Source organism: Chelonia mydas, chromosome 4 (genome assembly GCF_015237465.2).
Source record: "Chelonia mydas isolate rCheMyd1 chromosome 4, rCheMyd1.pri.v2, whole genome shotgun sequence".
Classification (NCBI taxonomy): Eukaryota; Metazoa; Chordata; order Testudines; family Cheloniidae; genus Chelonia; species Chelonia mydas.
Genome location: NC_057852.1, coordinates 88,423,282 through 88,439,492, shown reverse-complemented (window position 1 = coordinate 88,439,492; position 16,211 = coordinate 88,423,282). Strand labels below are relative to the sequence as shown.

Here is a 16,211-nt window from a genome sequence, read left to right as displayed (position 1 = left end):
GAATCCAACCCTCACCACCTCCCCCCGCCCTGGCAACCCCTGTCTCCCCCAACACACACACACCCCTTAATAGGCTGTGAACCCTCTGAGATAGGCTGTGCAAAGCTTGGCATGGGCTCTGTACCCCATCCAGCAAAGCTATACTCGATAGGTACTTTTGAAGTCAGTAATGGCTGGGGAAGGAGTGGAACTGGTAGAATCATGGAGGTGCAGATCAACTAACCAAGCCAAGCAACCTCCTTACTCAAGTGAAAATATGCAGCAAGGGGCCTCCGCTTCTAGTCTATCAGATTCTGTTCTCCCCTTTTGCTTTCCTTAGAGTTCTCCAGCATAGAGCCCATATACCTGAGCTGCGGGCAGGAACTAGGATTTGGTCCTTAGTACAGTACCCATATGGCGCTAAAAAGGTCAGTTTCATTAACATGCAGCCTATATCATCGTACCTCTTTAGCCTTAGGGCAGGTCTACTCTACTGCTTAAGTCGACCTAGCTTACGTCATTCAGATGTGTGAAAAAGTCCCCCGCTCTCCCAAGGCAACACAAGTTTTTTGCTGTCCACACTGGCGCTATGCTGACAAGAGTGTGCTCTCTCATCAACATAGCTTCCACTTCTAGTCGAAGTGGAGTAATTATGCTGATGGCAGAGCACTCTCCTGTCAGCATAGCACATCCTCACCAGACGCAATACAGCTGCGCCGATGTAGTGCTGTAGTGTAGACCTGCCCTTAGTTTTCAGCTTTTTTGTTTAGCTCAGTTGTACTCATGAACAATGCTAGAATAAAATAGGAGTTTTATAAAATACAGGCACACAATTTAAAACGTGGATGATTCCAATGTGTATTTTTAATGCTAATAAAATATCAAATGCAATCATAATTTGTAACTTAATGAGAACTCTTACCAACATCTTTTAGGTTCCAAAATGTAAAAGTGGCTGCAAGCAAAAACTGCTACGTCGAATTAATTCCTAACAAACTACAACACGAGATAATCTTAAAAAAAAGAACGCATTTACTTTCTTTCTTAAAACATTCATTAAAAAGAGTGATCATACTTAAAACATTGTTCATAAGAAGGGTTAAAGCAAGTAGACACCCTGAGTATTTTTTATCTTGTGGAATACTGGGTACTAGATTACACTTCATTTGTGCAGGAGCTGTTTTATTTGTCTGCTTCCAATATAAAGCCTGCTTATTTGGCAGTTTCTCAAGTTACTCCCCTCAGGCAGTTTGAGCCAGTAAAACTAGATCCTTTCATCTCTGTGGAGCTTACTGACAACCAGCCGTCTGGTTTCCAAGGAAACAAAATCTTGGCTAGAAATAGTGAATCATTTCCAGGTCACTTTCAACATGGAGAGTGGAGCAGGAAAGCATTGGACTGAAGAGGAGGTTAAAGCCTTGCTAAGCGTCTGGTCAGAAAAAAACATAAGAAAGCAACTTCATGGAACACTAAGGAATAAAGGAATATTTATCTACATTGCTAAAAGACTACAGGAGTTAGGAGTTTGCAGAGACTGGAAACAGTGCCGTGCAAAGTATAAAAATCTGAAGTATGAATTCAGAACAGTTAAATATGCCCACAACTCTGGAGATGCCACTAAAACCATGAAGTTTTTTCATGATCTGGATGCCATACTGCAATGTGAACCAGTCACACAATTAACAGAGGATGAAAACGGCAAGTGCTCAGCAACTGAGAGACAGCTGAACATAAGCACTACCACAGAGAACACTGAAGGTAAAAAATAATTTCTCTTCTATTTCTTGTCTTTGCACAAAAAACAATAAATCTGTTAAGATTAAAAGCCACATTATATAGCCCTAGAAACAGAGTTAGAACAGCAACTGACTTGATACATCCCCTGCAGATGGGGAAAAAAGAAGGTTAGCACCACCAGTGTTGAAGTCTGTAAATACAGCATAATCCTAACAAATTTCACTATCTGCTGGAAAGGTCCAGTCCTGCAGAGGCTCTGTACCTTGTGCAACTGGGTCCTAATATTCATCTAAAATTTTTTCTTTGGAATATAATTTGTAATACTTTGCAACAGGTTTTTAGAGCTTCAGTTCACAAAGAAACTAATTATTATAGCATATACTGTATTACAAATTTCCCAATCAATTATAAATTTGGTTTGGTTTTTTTTTAAATAAATAATTACTGTCAGGTCTGTAGTCAAAGAGATGTTTAATTTTAGCATACTTTTATTACTATTTTAAGAAGATTTACCCGCTTAAATGCAATATTATTAATTGTGAAGTATGTGAATACAATGAAATGGAAATGCATGGCTTACAAAATTGTATTACATTTGTGCACTGAGTATTTGATAAACATTTTTGAAAGAAGCTATTAGTGTATTTAGTCATGTAAAATTTGTTATGTTTAAAATATATAAACAGAGACCATTCTGAAGCAAGACATAAATAATTTAAGAGACATTTTTAAACATGAAGAAATGGTGGTATTTACCAAACCAGTTGCACATCAGGTTCTGTTAAACCCCCTCAGTGTGCATAAGCATCATTAGCATTACACTGGGATTTACCATATCACAGGGAGAGGTGGAAGAGCAAGACAATTAGAGACAGGCTGAGACAATGTTTTGATCACAATTAGAATTAGGTGAGGGTTCAGGTTTGAGGCTAGATTAGGGCTGCAGTTGGTGATCTCACAGTGCCAAAAGCCCCTGTGATGCTGTTACAAGATTTCAGTCACATCCCAACTGACATCAAGAAAAAGGCCCCCCTTGGTATTCATTATTATCTACAGCAGTACTAGAATCTTTGGGGGGGAAGGAGAGATGAGAGATTCAAATCAGAACCCAATTTGCTCCCACAATGTGAAGAGGTTTGGATTAAGTTACAATTGTGAATCATTTTTACAAAACAAAAATCAATTAAAGTATAGGGGAGATTTTCAAAGGCACAAAGGGGAGTTGGATGCCTAACTCCCTTTTGTCCCTTTGCACATCTCCCTCTACAATGGAAGTGGACAGCTCTTACAGTTGGGAAAGTGTGATTTTTCCCATGTTTTAAGAAAAGACTCAAATTTTTAGTTTTTAATCTTAAAGAATTTTTAAAAATTTATATGAATGTAGTTCTATGATAATGTGTCATCCATTTGAAGATATTTAGTTAAAATAAAATTGTTAAACACATGTATTGTTAATTGTACACTACTGTAATCTGTGCATTATTTAAAACAAAAATCTAAAAATGGAAGAAGTTCCAGAGGCAGATCTTAAGCTGGTATAAATTGCTATAGCTCTATTGACTTCAGTGGAGCTATGACTATTTACACCAGCTGAGGATCCACCCCTGAACTCAAGGTTATCCTGCATGTTTTAAACTGCTTTGCCCAAATGGTTCGTTTTAACTTTGCTTCCTTTGAACCTTAAATCATTAAGGGGCATTTTCAATTAATGTTTCACATCTCTTACCCTTAATATCTTTAAGATAACTTCAGAAAGGACCCAATTATCAGCCAGCTTTTCTGATGAACCCCAATCCAGGGTATTAATTTAAAAAATTGTATCCTTGGTGGAACGTACTGCATTTTGGGGCATGTGAAAAATCTGATTTCAAAAGTATGATGTAATAGTGGTACATTCAAATGTCTATACAGAAAAGGAAATAAGGGAAGCGTTTGTGCATTTGGTTTTAATTCTTCTTTATAAAAAGCACAGAAATTAAATACACTCAACGGCAATAATGTAGTAGGAATAGTTCAGAACTGAAATGCAAAAATTCACACAACCATAACTCAGCCACAACACACACATATTTAAACATAAATGTAACCTACAACTAGTATATAGGTAACAAGGGACAAACCGTGATAAGACTAGTATCTAAGAATTGTCCATTAAAATACACAAGTCAGAAAAGTCACACAATACTGCATTATGGGCCCAATCCTATTTCATTAAAGTCAGTGGGGAAATTCCCATGGAAGTGACAACTCTCAATAAGAATGATTTTAACTGAATTTTTAAATCTATTTTCTGACACAGCATCCTTTAAAATGTATGTCCTAGACATTTTATTACTTCTCATAAAAGAAAAGATTTCATAAGAGATTTTCTGCTCTTCTGCTCATGTGTTTTGGAGGATAGGATTAAAATTCAAAATGATCTGGACAAATTGGAGAAATGGTTTGACGTAAATAAGAAGTTCAATAAGGACAAATGCAAAGTACTCCACTTAAGAATGCACACATATAAAATGGGAAATGACGGCCTAGGAAGGAGTACTGTGGAAAGGGAGCTGGGGATTGTAGTGGATCACAAGCTTTAAAAAAAAAAAAAAAAAAAAATTGTGTGTGTGTGTATACACACACACACACACACACACGTGTATGTATATATGTATATATAATAAAAATAAATATAATATATATATATATATATATATATATATATATATATATAAATAAAAATAAAAATAAAATTCTGGGATGTATCAGCAGGAGTGCTGTAAACAAGACACAAGAAGAATTCTTCCACTCTACTCTGCACTAATAAGGCCTCAACTGGAGTAATGTGTCCAGTTCTGTGCACCACCTTTCAGGAAAGATGGTAAACTGGAAGAAGTCCAGATGAGAGCAACAAAAGCCAATTAAAGGTCTAGAAAACAACCTATGAGGAAAGATTGAAAAAAACTGTGTTTGTTTAGTCTAGAGAAAAGACGACCGAGGGAAGACATAACAGTTTTCAAGTACAGTAAGCCTCAGTTACGAACACCAGAGTTACAAACTGAGCGGTCAACCACACACCAATCAGGCAGCAGCAGATACACACAGAAAGCAAATACAGTACAGTTCTGTGTTAAATGTAAACTACTAATAAAAATAAAGAGAAAATTTAAAAAAAATTGACAAGGTAAGAAAACTGTTTCTGTGTGCTTGTTTCATTTAAATTAAGATGGTTAAAAGCAGCATTTTTCTTCTGTATATAAATTTTCAAAGCTGTATTAAGTCAATGTTCAGTTGTAAACTTTGGAAAGAACAACCACAACATTTTGTTCAGAAGTACAAACAACCTCCACTCCCGAGTTGTTTATAACTGTGCAGTTCTACCGTACCTAACAGAATGTTACAAGGAGGAGGGGGGAATTTTTTTTTCTCTCCTTAAACTCTGAGGATAGGACAAGAAGCAATGGGCTTAAAATTGCATCAAGGGAAGTTTAGATTGGACATTAGGAAATACCTTCCACCTGTCAGAGTAGTTAAACACTGGTACAAATTGCCTAGGGTGGTTGTGAAATCACCATCATTGGGAGGTTTTTAAGAACAGGTTAGACAAACACCTGTCAGGAATGGTCTTGTTCGGGGTAGGCAACCTATGGCACGCGTGCCAAAGGCGGCACTTGACCTGATTTTCAATGGCACTCACACTGCCTGGGTGCTGGCCACCGGCCTGGGGGGGCTCTGCATTTTAATTTAATTTTAAATAAAGCTTCTTAAACATTTTAAAAACCGTATCTACTTTACATACAACAATAGTTTAGTTATATATTAAAGACTTATAGAAAGAGACCTTCTAAAAACGTTAAAATGTATTACTGGCATGCGAAACCTTAAATAAGAGTGAATAAATGAAGACTCGGCACACCACTTCTGAAAGGTTGCTGACCCCTGGTCTAGTTATTACTTAGTCCTGCCATGAGTGCAGGGGACTAGACTAGCTGACCTACTGAGGTCCCTTCCAGTCCTACGCTTCTATGATTCTATGTTTAGAAAGGTCTTTGGGGCAGACCTGAAAGAAAACACTCTTGCGGGGGGGGGGGGGGGGGGGGGGGGGGGGGGAGGAGGAGGAGGAGAATACCACACACACACTGCATCCATAGGAAGCCCTGTTCTCCCACAGTAGCTCTGGCACCCAGTGCCTCCCACTGATCTGAATGGGAAGGGGAGGGGAAGAAATGAAAAAACAAACAAACAAAAAAAAAACAGTTCATACTCAAATTAAAATAGCCACAGGATGTATCTTCCACGAGGTCAGAGAAGGATGAAGTATCTCTCCACCATAGCCAGCCCCCATTTTGTGCTGGACTTCACCCCTTTGGACCATGCAGAAAGTCTGAACACCTTTAAAAAAATCTGGGCCTAACTGCCTAAATCTCATTGCAAGTCATGGGACTTTGGGATTTAGACTCTGAAAACTGAACCCCTTTTTAATTTTGTCTTATATGGGGTTAATATCAGATATTCCAACAGCACTGTGTAAGTAATACATATATGTATACAGACTAGACATGCAGTGCAACAATATACTACCTGTGTGACAGGGTTGAGCCAGATGGCTACAGGAGAGTAACAGAAGGCAGATATATTAGCCCCAGGTTAAGTAGGTCCCTTTTCCCTGGGTAAGGTAACAGGGAAGGTCCCAGAACAATCAGGAACCTTCTGGAGACAATTAAGATGACAGGCTAATTAGAACACCTGCAGCCAATCAAGAAGCTGCTAGAATCAATTACGGCAGGCTAATCGAGGCACCTGGGTTTAAAAAGGAGCTCACTTCAGTTTGTGGTGTGCGTGTAAGGAGCTGAGAGTGAGAACGCATACTGTTGGAGGACTGAGGAGTACAACCATTATCAGACACCAGGAGGAAGGTCCTATGGGGAGGATAAAGAAGGTGTCGGGAGGAGGCCATCGGGAAGTAGCCCAGGGAGTTGCTGCTGTTGCACAGCTGTTCCAGGAGGCACTCTAGACAGCTGCATTCCACAGGGCCCTGGGCTGGAACCCAGAATAGAGGGCGGGCCCGGGTTCCCTCCAAACCTCCCAACTCCTGGTCAGACACAGGAGGAGTTGACCTGGACTGTGGGTTCATGAAAATGGCCAACCTGAGGGCTGCTGTGAAGCTCCAAGGTGAGCAAATCTGCCAATAAGCGCAAGACCCACCAAGGTAGAGGAGGAACTTTGTCACACTGCCCCACAGATATCCATGGCTCAAATTGTTCAGTAGCAACAAAAAAATTTTTTTTAATATTAATCAACACTAAATAAAACATAACAAGTTTATAGGATGTTTGGAAATGCTGAAAGGGATGATGGCCATTCCAACTAGGTAAGTCATACAAATTCATCTTCTCTCCCTGGCTAATCAAAATTATTCTTCAGATTCAGTAGATTCTGAACTTCACTTAAGCATGCCTGCCTTACATACCTGTCTGGTGTTTGCTACAATAACTCTCTCAGAACTCATGGAGGGACACCATACCAAAGGTTAGCGTTCAATCAAGTAAATGTCTGTTCTGGTCCAACCTTATTAATTCAGTTTTTCCCTTATCACATTTAAAAGCTATTCTTGCAATAATTCTAGCTGTTTTATTGTTGTATAACTTGCTTTGGATAATATGGATCCATCTGGAAATGGTGTTTATTTGGGATTTTTGCTTCTGTTTTTTATTTTAAAATGACAGGCTAGTAGTATGTATATTCTGAAAAATAGACTATCCCTCACAAACAGAGGCAAAAAGGCATATATGAGCCAAAAGGGGTAAATCAGCTCTGTTCTTTACATGTATTTTAAAATTTGCTTCTAATACAGTAAAATGAATATATTAAAGTTCACTAACACATCTATCCCATTATTACAGTTACTTCCTGCCTACATTTATATGCTTGCAAGCAAACAAATTTGCCACTGTAAATTGACTGCAGTTTACACATTGTAATATCGTCTAGATAGATTTATTCCATATCTGTTTATAAGAAAATTCTTTCCCTACCCCCTTCAGGTGAAATATCAGTTGCATTAGAAGAGGATGAGGATGTCCCAGAGGATCCATTACTTTTTATTTCACATGTCAGACCAATTGAACTAGGTACAGTATGATGGTGCGGGGAGAAAAGCAAAACACTGCTATTAGATTTATTTCTCATTGCATCTTAGAAAAAACTAAAAGGAGTTAAATAATGGTGTCTTGCTAGGAACAGCTTCCATTAGCCTCAGTACATCAGCAGTCAGTTTCTGATCAATAATGTCTGTTGTAAAGTTACATTACTCTTTCTTCCTCCTAGTTTTAAATTTCTGCAGCCTCACGAACAACTGGATGTTAACCACTATAGGTGGCAGATGACCACGGCATGACCAATATGTTGACTCCATATCAGCTTTCACCCTCAAAAACCCGTCCCTGCAACAGCTAATCAGATTAAGTTTATTTTAGAGTAGAGTATTTTATGAAGTACTAATTGAGGACCTGTCATATGATAGCATGTGAGGCATGTGTCATTTGTGGAATTTCTGCCAAGTCATGCAATTTCTGTACAAATTGGAAAATCTATGAGTAAATGGGCTGAGCGCAGAGGAGATCTGCAGGGATTTAAAGTAGAATGAACAACTCAAGACTGCAGTAGCATCCACAGCAGCTGCATCCCCATTTCACGTGGAGGTTTGGCAAGCAAATCCACAGGTCCACCAATGATCCAACAACTCAGTTGGGAACTGTCTAGTTGCAACAATGCCTTTGCTAAGGATACTCATGTTCAGCAGAGACTTGAGCAACGTAAACCATTTGCTTCCCCAGCAAGTCGTCCTCATGAACTGTTAGTCCTGCCAGTCACCAACTGATGGATCTGAAAACCCAAATATACATTTTCTCCAACACAGACCATGAGCTTTTGACTGGAACGTGAGGCATGTCTACGCTCATAAAGTAGGAAACTTTCTCCAACTGAAAGCCAGATGAATAGAAATTTTATTAAAAACATATGAAGGTTTATTACCTTAGTTGCATCCAGGGAGTTGTCTTCTAACTGGATCTGGGATTTTTAGAGCCCTTTTTTTACCCCTTTTATTTGGCACAAAAGGGGGTGAGAATTTCACTCCTGATGTATATAGCTTTGCTTACAATTCACACTCAGATCAATGATTAAGGGGATAGAGGATCTAAATGAATATTATTCTTTAGCACTTCTCTGCCATTCTCCCTATTGTAAGGATGGGAAAACTGAGGCACAGAGCAGAACACTGAGTCCTGGAAGACAATCTAATTCTTTTTTAAAAACCTAGGCCAAGATTCACTCCAGGTGCTGCATTAGTAGAAGCTAGCACACATGTTGCTAGAGGGGAGTTGCAATGATACAAAACCATCTGAGACTTCTTCAGCAGGAGCTGGCAGACAGCGCAAACAGCCTCAAAAGCAGGGTGGCACAGATGCACATCATTGTTGCAACCTCTCTCTGAGAGGCTCCTATGAAGCCCTTGCTGGAAACTGAAGCTGACTCCCCAGTAGAACACGGTCATCCTTCTCAGGGCAGAATTCCCTCATGGGCATTGTGACCCTCAGGCAGGGCCGGATTAACCTTTTGTGGGCCTGACGCCAAACATATCTGTGGAACCCCATGGGGAATAATTGTAAGAAACGGTGGGGGGAGGAGGGCTGTCAGTTCACAGAGTAAGGTAGGGGCTGGGGTCAAGCACAGCTGGGCAGGGGTATAAGTTGGCCCTGGAGCGAGGCAGGGGCCGGAGGCAAGCTGGTACCTACCTCTCTCTGCCAGGGCCACGTCCTTGGGAGCTGGTTCTCCAGCTGAGCTGCAGCTCCTCAAGGGAGCAACAGCTACTCTTCCCACCCTCTTGGTGGGCAGGCTGATTGTGGTTACTTCTGTTACTGGACTTTTAGTGTCCGGTCAGCTGCCAGGTCTACTTTTTGACCAGACTTTCTGGGCAAAAACCAGACACCTGGCAACAGGAGTGCTGGAACGGGGGGGGGAAGAGGTGTTCATGGCCCCTTTACTTTTTTCCTGCCTTAATGGCGAGTAATGGGGTGGAGAGGAAGGCGGGGGCGGGAGCAAGCGCCAGGCAGAGCCTCAGGGGAAGAGACTGAGTGGGGGTAGGGCCACGAAGGGAGGGGCAGAGAAGAGGGTGGGGCCTTGGTCCAAGCACTGGTCGTTCCCCCCCTTCTAGGGAGCTTCCAATGCTCCTGCCTGGCAACCATAATGGGCCTCTTTTGAGTGTGGGCCTGGCACAACGACACCATTGTAAACCTAGCATTGCCCTCAAGAGGGCACGTTGCTACTATTTGCACCTCCATGCAACAGCAGAGTAGGTATAAGCCCTATCTTTTATTGGTGCCCAGCATTGCCTGAGCACCTCCCAAAAAGAAAAACGACTTCACTCTTCAGTCTCTGGATTTGTTTTTAAATTCCTGCATACAGTAGAGGGGGAGTGTAGATGTAAGGGTACTATTGTGAGAAAGTTTAGGCAAAGCTTTAGCTCTGAAAACTGTGAGGTATTTAGTCTTTCATTTGTCAGTGCATAAGGCTTAGGCTCAAACCACAGTGTATGCTTTGTGAATTACCATGCTAACAAAACCATCCCATTGACAAGATTATTTTTAGAGCTGGTTGGGAATTTTTGAAACTTTTTCCATCAAAAAAATGCTAATTTTTCAAAACCATAACTTCTTGTGAAGTCAGTTTTGACAATTTTTTTTATTTGAAAAGTTTTTGGGAAAGGTTTCAGACTTGTCAAAGCATCCCATTTCAACATTTTCTAAATGAAAAATTCTGGAGTTATGTTCAATCCACCTACCCATTGAGACCCAATCCAGAACAATTTCAAGTCATGCAAGTCTGGAAGTCTAGCTTATATGCAGTCTGATTTACCTATAGAAGTGTTGGCCAGATGCAAAAGCTAAACAATCCTCCCCCCTACCAAACTATCGCATGTCCCTTAGTCATGAATTGTGGAATGTGAAGAGTTAATGGAGGACTTTCCCATTCTGCACCTTGGGCTCTTTTCTTCCTTTCTCTCTCTAGCCAAAATGGTTGGCTCTTAGACAGCAAAATGATAGCCTCTTAAAAATATCTAAGATACAAATAGAAAGCAGACCAGCTGCCAAGGCAACTCCAATAATTCTGAGCTGCAACCACTTCAAGCTTCTTTGGTGTTCACTGTGATCCAGTGTGATTATTCCTGTGGTGCTCAACTCAACTGCAGAACAAACAATCCCATGCTCCTCTAAGGCAAATGTAGGAAGCCTAGCTGTTAAGCCACTGGGAGTAGTCTCTCCACCTGTAGTGTATCAATGGGCCAGCAGTTGCAGAGGTTCCTGTATGCTGACTTGGGACTTAATTATTAAAATAAAAAAGGGGGGAAATGCTACCTACTAGTAAAGCTTCCTTATGAGTAGAATGGCTTATAGAGACTCATACACAGTGACTATTCCCTCTAGACCAAGTTTATCACCGAATAGGTTTATTCACATAAGTATGCTTCACTGAATCAGACTGTGCTAGCAAAGGTCATTTTTGCCACCATACAGAACTTAATGACTTTGAAGTATCCAACCACCACAGCATGGTTTACCATTTGGAAAGGGATGGTTGTAAAGGCAAAAGTCACATAAGCACACTTATTGCAAAATTTATGCCAATTACTCTCACTTCCATACTTGCACTTCTCTGTAAGTATTGAAATCACTAAGAAAACAAAAAAGGAAAACAATGAGTTTTCTAAATCTACAAAAACATTAGAAAGACCTAATCCTATTTCATTGTTTTAAAGGAGTACAAAATAAAATAGTTTAGTAAACTGATTTGATCAGAAAACTAATAGTAAATTCAATTAGGACTTCACAGTCTAAAATAAAACAAATTTAAAAAAAATATTGAGAATATGTTTTAGCACTAGGAAATTGTGGTATTCTTCCCCCAACCTCCCCAAAAAATTGAAAACTAGAGGTTGCTAGCAAAAGTACAATTTGAAAAACTTTTAAAATGAAAAGGAAATAAATTATCTAAATTGCTTATAAAATAAAAATATTTTTACTAATATACACAGTAAGTTCTCTGATTTGGTCACATAATAATCTTTTATATTGTACTGTATCAAGGAAATGCAAAGCTTCAAGTTATAAGAATTGGCTTCTAGTCCTACCTCTTCCATTGAGTTCTTGTGATTTTAGGCAAATGTGTGCCTCAGTTTCCCCCAACAGGGTTGTTTTGCAAGGATTAAGGCTCTGACTCTACTAATCCTTACATACACTTAACTTTGTGCACCTGTGCAAACCCAAAGGAATTACGTGTGCATAAAGTTAAGCACATGTATAAATGTTGGCAAGAATGGGGCGTAGTTTATTAGTGTTTTTACAGCTCTTTCAGATCATGATGAAAGTGTAAAGCACTACATCATAAAGTACTAGTAACAGCAAATCTGTCACTCCTGAAAGTATTTTACTTGGAGTAAAGTTAAATTTTTTTTTTTGAAGGTGGAGGGCAGCAAAAATATCCTTCTCTTGAGTTAGTGCATTCTGGTTTCATTATAATATTACTGTCTTTACAAGTCAGAAAATACAGTTTTATCATTAACAACTTTGTTTGATACCTTGATTTTATTTCTGTTTTTGCTCCAATGTTGTGAAGAAAAAAATAAAATATTTTCTTTCACTCTCATTCTCTCTGCCCTCCTCTACCCCACCCCACCTCATGCAGGTAACCCATACCTGTGTCTCTCTCCCACCCCACCTGATCTAGGTAACCCAACATCAATATTAGAGACGTCCAAAAATCCAGCTTTTATTCCAACGGTAGCGAACGAAGGAGGAAAACACTGGACTGTCAATGAAGTCAGAGCTCTAATACATATATGGTCAGACAAAAACATCCAGCAACAGCTTGAAGTGACAGTAAGAAATAAAAGAATATTTGAACAGGTTGCTGCTAGGCTTCAAAAATTCGGCATTGAAAGGGACTGGAAACAGTGCAGAACAAAGTATAAGAACTTAAAACATGAATACAAGAGCGTAAAAAATGCCCAAGACTCAGGGAACATAAGTAAAAGTATGAAATTTTTTAATGAACTGGATGCTATTCTGGGACACAACACTGGAGAGCAATCAAGCAAATCAGATAATGATGAAGGTGAGAGGCCTACAGAATGGCTAGAAGCTAAAACAGAAAAAGACTCCTTAGGTAAGAACTTAGCTATAAAATTATTATTTACAATTATTAGTTTCCCAGCACTGATGTGACATTTAAAAAAAAAAATACACAGCATTTGAACATTTAAAAAATAAATGCCAAATGGAAGCATGGTAGTTAGTCAGATAATGTTTTATAATTAGATAATGTATGGTAACTTTTCATACTAGCTAATTATCTCCTGTTATATAAAAGGGATTGAGAAATTAAGATGCATAAAGGCAAGGGAGAAAAGATGGTGTTTTCAAAGGATATTTGAAAAGTGGTAGAGAAGTTAGGAGTTACTATATTAAAAAGCATCAGAGGAGTCTGTTCTTGCACCAATGACAAGATGAGTTGAAAGAAGGAACACAGAAAGCAAGCATTACATGTGAAGGAAGCAAGCAGGTGAAGAGTGTGGGTCTGTCTACACTGCAATTAAACACCCATGGCCCATGTCAACTGACTCAGGCTTCTGGGGCTCAGGCTAAGGGGCTGTTTAATTACAGTGCAGAGGTTCAGACTCAGGCTAGGGCCTGGGGAACGTTTACACTGCAATTAAACAGCGCTGCAGCCCAAGCTCAAGTCAGCTGGCATCGGCCATCCATGGGTTTTTAACTGCAGTGTAGACATACCCTGAAAGACAAAAAGACTGGTCCATGATCTAGTTCAGAGGTTCTCAATCAGGGGTACACATATCCCTGGGTTTACACAGAGGTGTTCCAGGGGGTACATCAACTCATCTAGATATTTGCCTAGTTTTACAACAGGCTACATAAAAAGCACTAGTGAAGTAATTACAGACTAAAAGAAAAGGCGTACTTCTGGCACCTTAGAGACTAACAAATTTATTTGAGCATAAGCTTTCGTGAGCTACAGCTCACTTCATCGGATGCATACAGTGGAAAATACAGTGGGGAGATTTTATTTACACAGAGAACAAGAAACAAGGGGCGTTACCATACACACTGTAAGGGGAGTGATCAGGTAAGGTGAGCTATTACCAGCAGGAGAGAAAAGAAACCTTTTGCAGTGATAATCAAGGTGGGCCATTTCCAGCAGCTGACAAGAACCTGTGAGGAACAGTAGGGGGGAAAATAAACATGGGGAAATATAGTTTTACTTTGTGTAATGACACATCTAAACTCACAGTCTTTATTCAAGCCTAAGCTAATGGTGTCCAGTTTGCAAATTAATTCCAATTCAGCAGTCTCTCGCTGGAGTCTGTTTTTGAAGTTTTGTTGTTGAAGAATTGCCACTTTTACGTCTGTAATCGAGTGACCAGAGAGATTGAAGTGTTCTCTGACTGGTTTTTGAACGTTATTCTTGACATCCATTTATTCTTTTACGTAGAGACTGTCCGGTTTGGCCAAGGTACATGGCAGAGGGGCATTGCTGGCATATATCACATTGGTAGATGTGCAGGTGAATGAGCCTCTGATAGTGTGGCTGATGTGATTAGGCCCTATGATGGTGTCCCCTGAATAGGTATGTGGACAAAGTTGGCAATGGGCTTTGTTGCAAGGATAGGTTCCTGGATTAGCGTTTTTGTTGTGTGGTTGCTGGTGAGTATTTGCTTCAGGTTGGGGGGCTGTCTGGAAGCAAGGACTGGCCTGTCTCCCAAGATCTGAGAGAGCGATGGGTCATCCTTCAGGATAGGTTGTAGATCCTGGATGATGCGCTGGAGAGGTTTTAATTGGGGGCTGAAGGTTATGGCTAGTGGCGTTCTGTTATTTTCTTTGTTCTCTGTCCTGTAGTAGGTAAGTTCTGGGCACTCTTCTGGCTCGGTCAATCTGTTTCTTCACTTCCGCAGGTGGGTATTGTAGTTGTAAGAATGCTTGATAGAGATCTTGTAGGTGTTTGTCTCTGTCTGAGGGGTTGGAGCAAATGCGGTTGTATCGTAGAGCTTGGCTGTAGACAATGGATTGTGTGGTGTGGTCTGGATGAAAGCTGGAGGCATGTAGGTAAGTATAGCGGTCAGTAGGTTTCCAGTATAGGGTGGTGTTTATGTGACTATCGCTTATTAGCACTATAGTGTCCAGGAAGTGGATCTCTTGTGTGGACTGGTCCAGGCTGAGGTTGATGGTGGGATGGAAATTGTTGAAATCATGGTGGAATTCCTCAAAGGTTTCTTTTCCATGGGTCCAGATGAAGATCTCATCAATGTAGCGCAAGTAGAGTCATTAGGGGACGAGAGCTGAGGAAGCGTTGTTCTAAGTCAGCCATAAAAATGTTGGCATACTGTGGGGCCATGCGGGTACCCACAGCAGTGCCACTGATTTGAAGGTATATATTGTCCCCAAATGTGAAATAGTTGTGGGTGAGGACAAAGTCACAAAGTTCAGCCACCAGGTTTGCCGTGACATTATCGGGGATACTGTTCCTGATGGCCTGTAGTCCATCTTTGTGTGGAATGTTGGTGTAGAGGGCTTCTACATCCATAGTGGCTAGGATGATGTTTTCAGGGAGATCACCGATGGATTGTAGTTTCCTCAGGAAGTCAGTGTTGTCTCGAAGATAGCTAGGAGTGCTGGTAGTGTAGGGCCTAAGGAGGGAGTCTACATAGCTAGACAATCCTGCTGTCAGGATACCAATACCTGAGATGATGGGGCGTCCACGATTTCCAGGTTTATGGATCTTGGGTAGCAGATAGAATACTCCTGGTCAGGGTTTTAGGGGTGTGTCTGTGCGGATTTACTCTTGTGCTTTTTCAGGGAGTTTCCTGAGCAGATGCTGTAGTTTCTTTTGGTAACCCTCAGTGGGATCAGAAGGTAATTGCTTGTAGAATGTGGTGTTCGATAGCTGGCTAGCAGCCTCTTGTTCATATTCTGACCTATTCATTATAATGAGATCACCTCCTTTGTCAGCCTTTTTGATTATGATGTCAGAGTTGTTTCTGAGGCCGTGGATGGCATTGTGTTCCTCACGGCTGAGGTTATGGGGCAAGTGATGCTGCTTTTTCACAATTTCAGCCCGTGCACGTTGGCAGAAGCACTCTATTGTAGAAAGAAAAGGAGTACTTGTGGCACCTTAGAGACTAACCAGTTTATTTGAGCATGAGCTTTCGTGAGCTACAGCTCACTTCATCGGATGCATAGCATATCGTGGAAACTGCAGAAGATCATAGCATATCGTGGTCTTCTGCAGTTTCCACGATATGCTATGCATCCGATGAAGTGAGCTGTAGCTCACGAAAGCTCATGCTCAAATAAACCGGTTAGTCTCTAAGGTGCCACAAGTACTCCTTTTCTTTTTACGAATACAGACTAACACGGCTGTTACTCTGAAACCTGTCTATTGTA

General features: G+C 40.5%; 2 protein-coding genes across 4 annotated transcripts in view; one reads left to right on the top strand and one right to left on the bottom strand.

Moving 5' to 3' along the window:
• The window catches only part of PPAT (phosphoribosyl pyrophosphate amidotransferase), a 70,133-nt gene that overhangs the window by 25,524 nt on the left and 28,398 nt on the right, over nucleotides 1–16,211 (bottom strand). The gene's annotated exons all lie outside the window — the stretch shown is intronic.
• The window catches only part of PAICS (phosphoribosylaminoimidazole carboxylase and phosphoribosylaminoimidazolesuccinocarboxamide synthase), a 61,065-nt gene continuing 46,184 nt past the window's right edge, over nucleotides 1,331–16,211 (top strand). For both annotated transcript variants that reach the window (XM_037897706.2, XM_037897705.2), the window contains exons 1-3: nucleotides 1,331–1,737; nucleotides 7,743–7,829; nucleotides 12,442–12,921. In XM_037897706.2, the coding sequence (XP_037753634.1) occupies nucleotides 1,350–1,737; nucleotides 7,743–7,829; nucleotides 12,442–12,921 (955 nt within the window). In that variant the 5' untranslated portion in view covers nucleotides 1,331–1,349. The remainder of the gene's footprint in view (nucleotides 1,738–7,742; nucleotides 7,830–12,441; nucleotides 12,922–16,211) is intronic.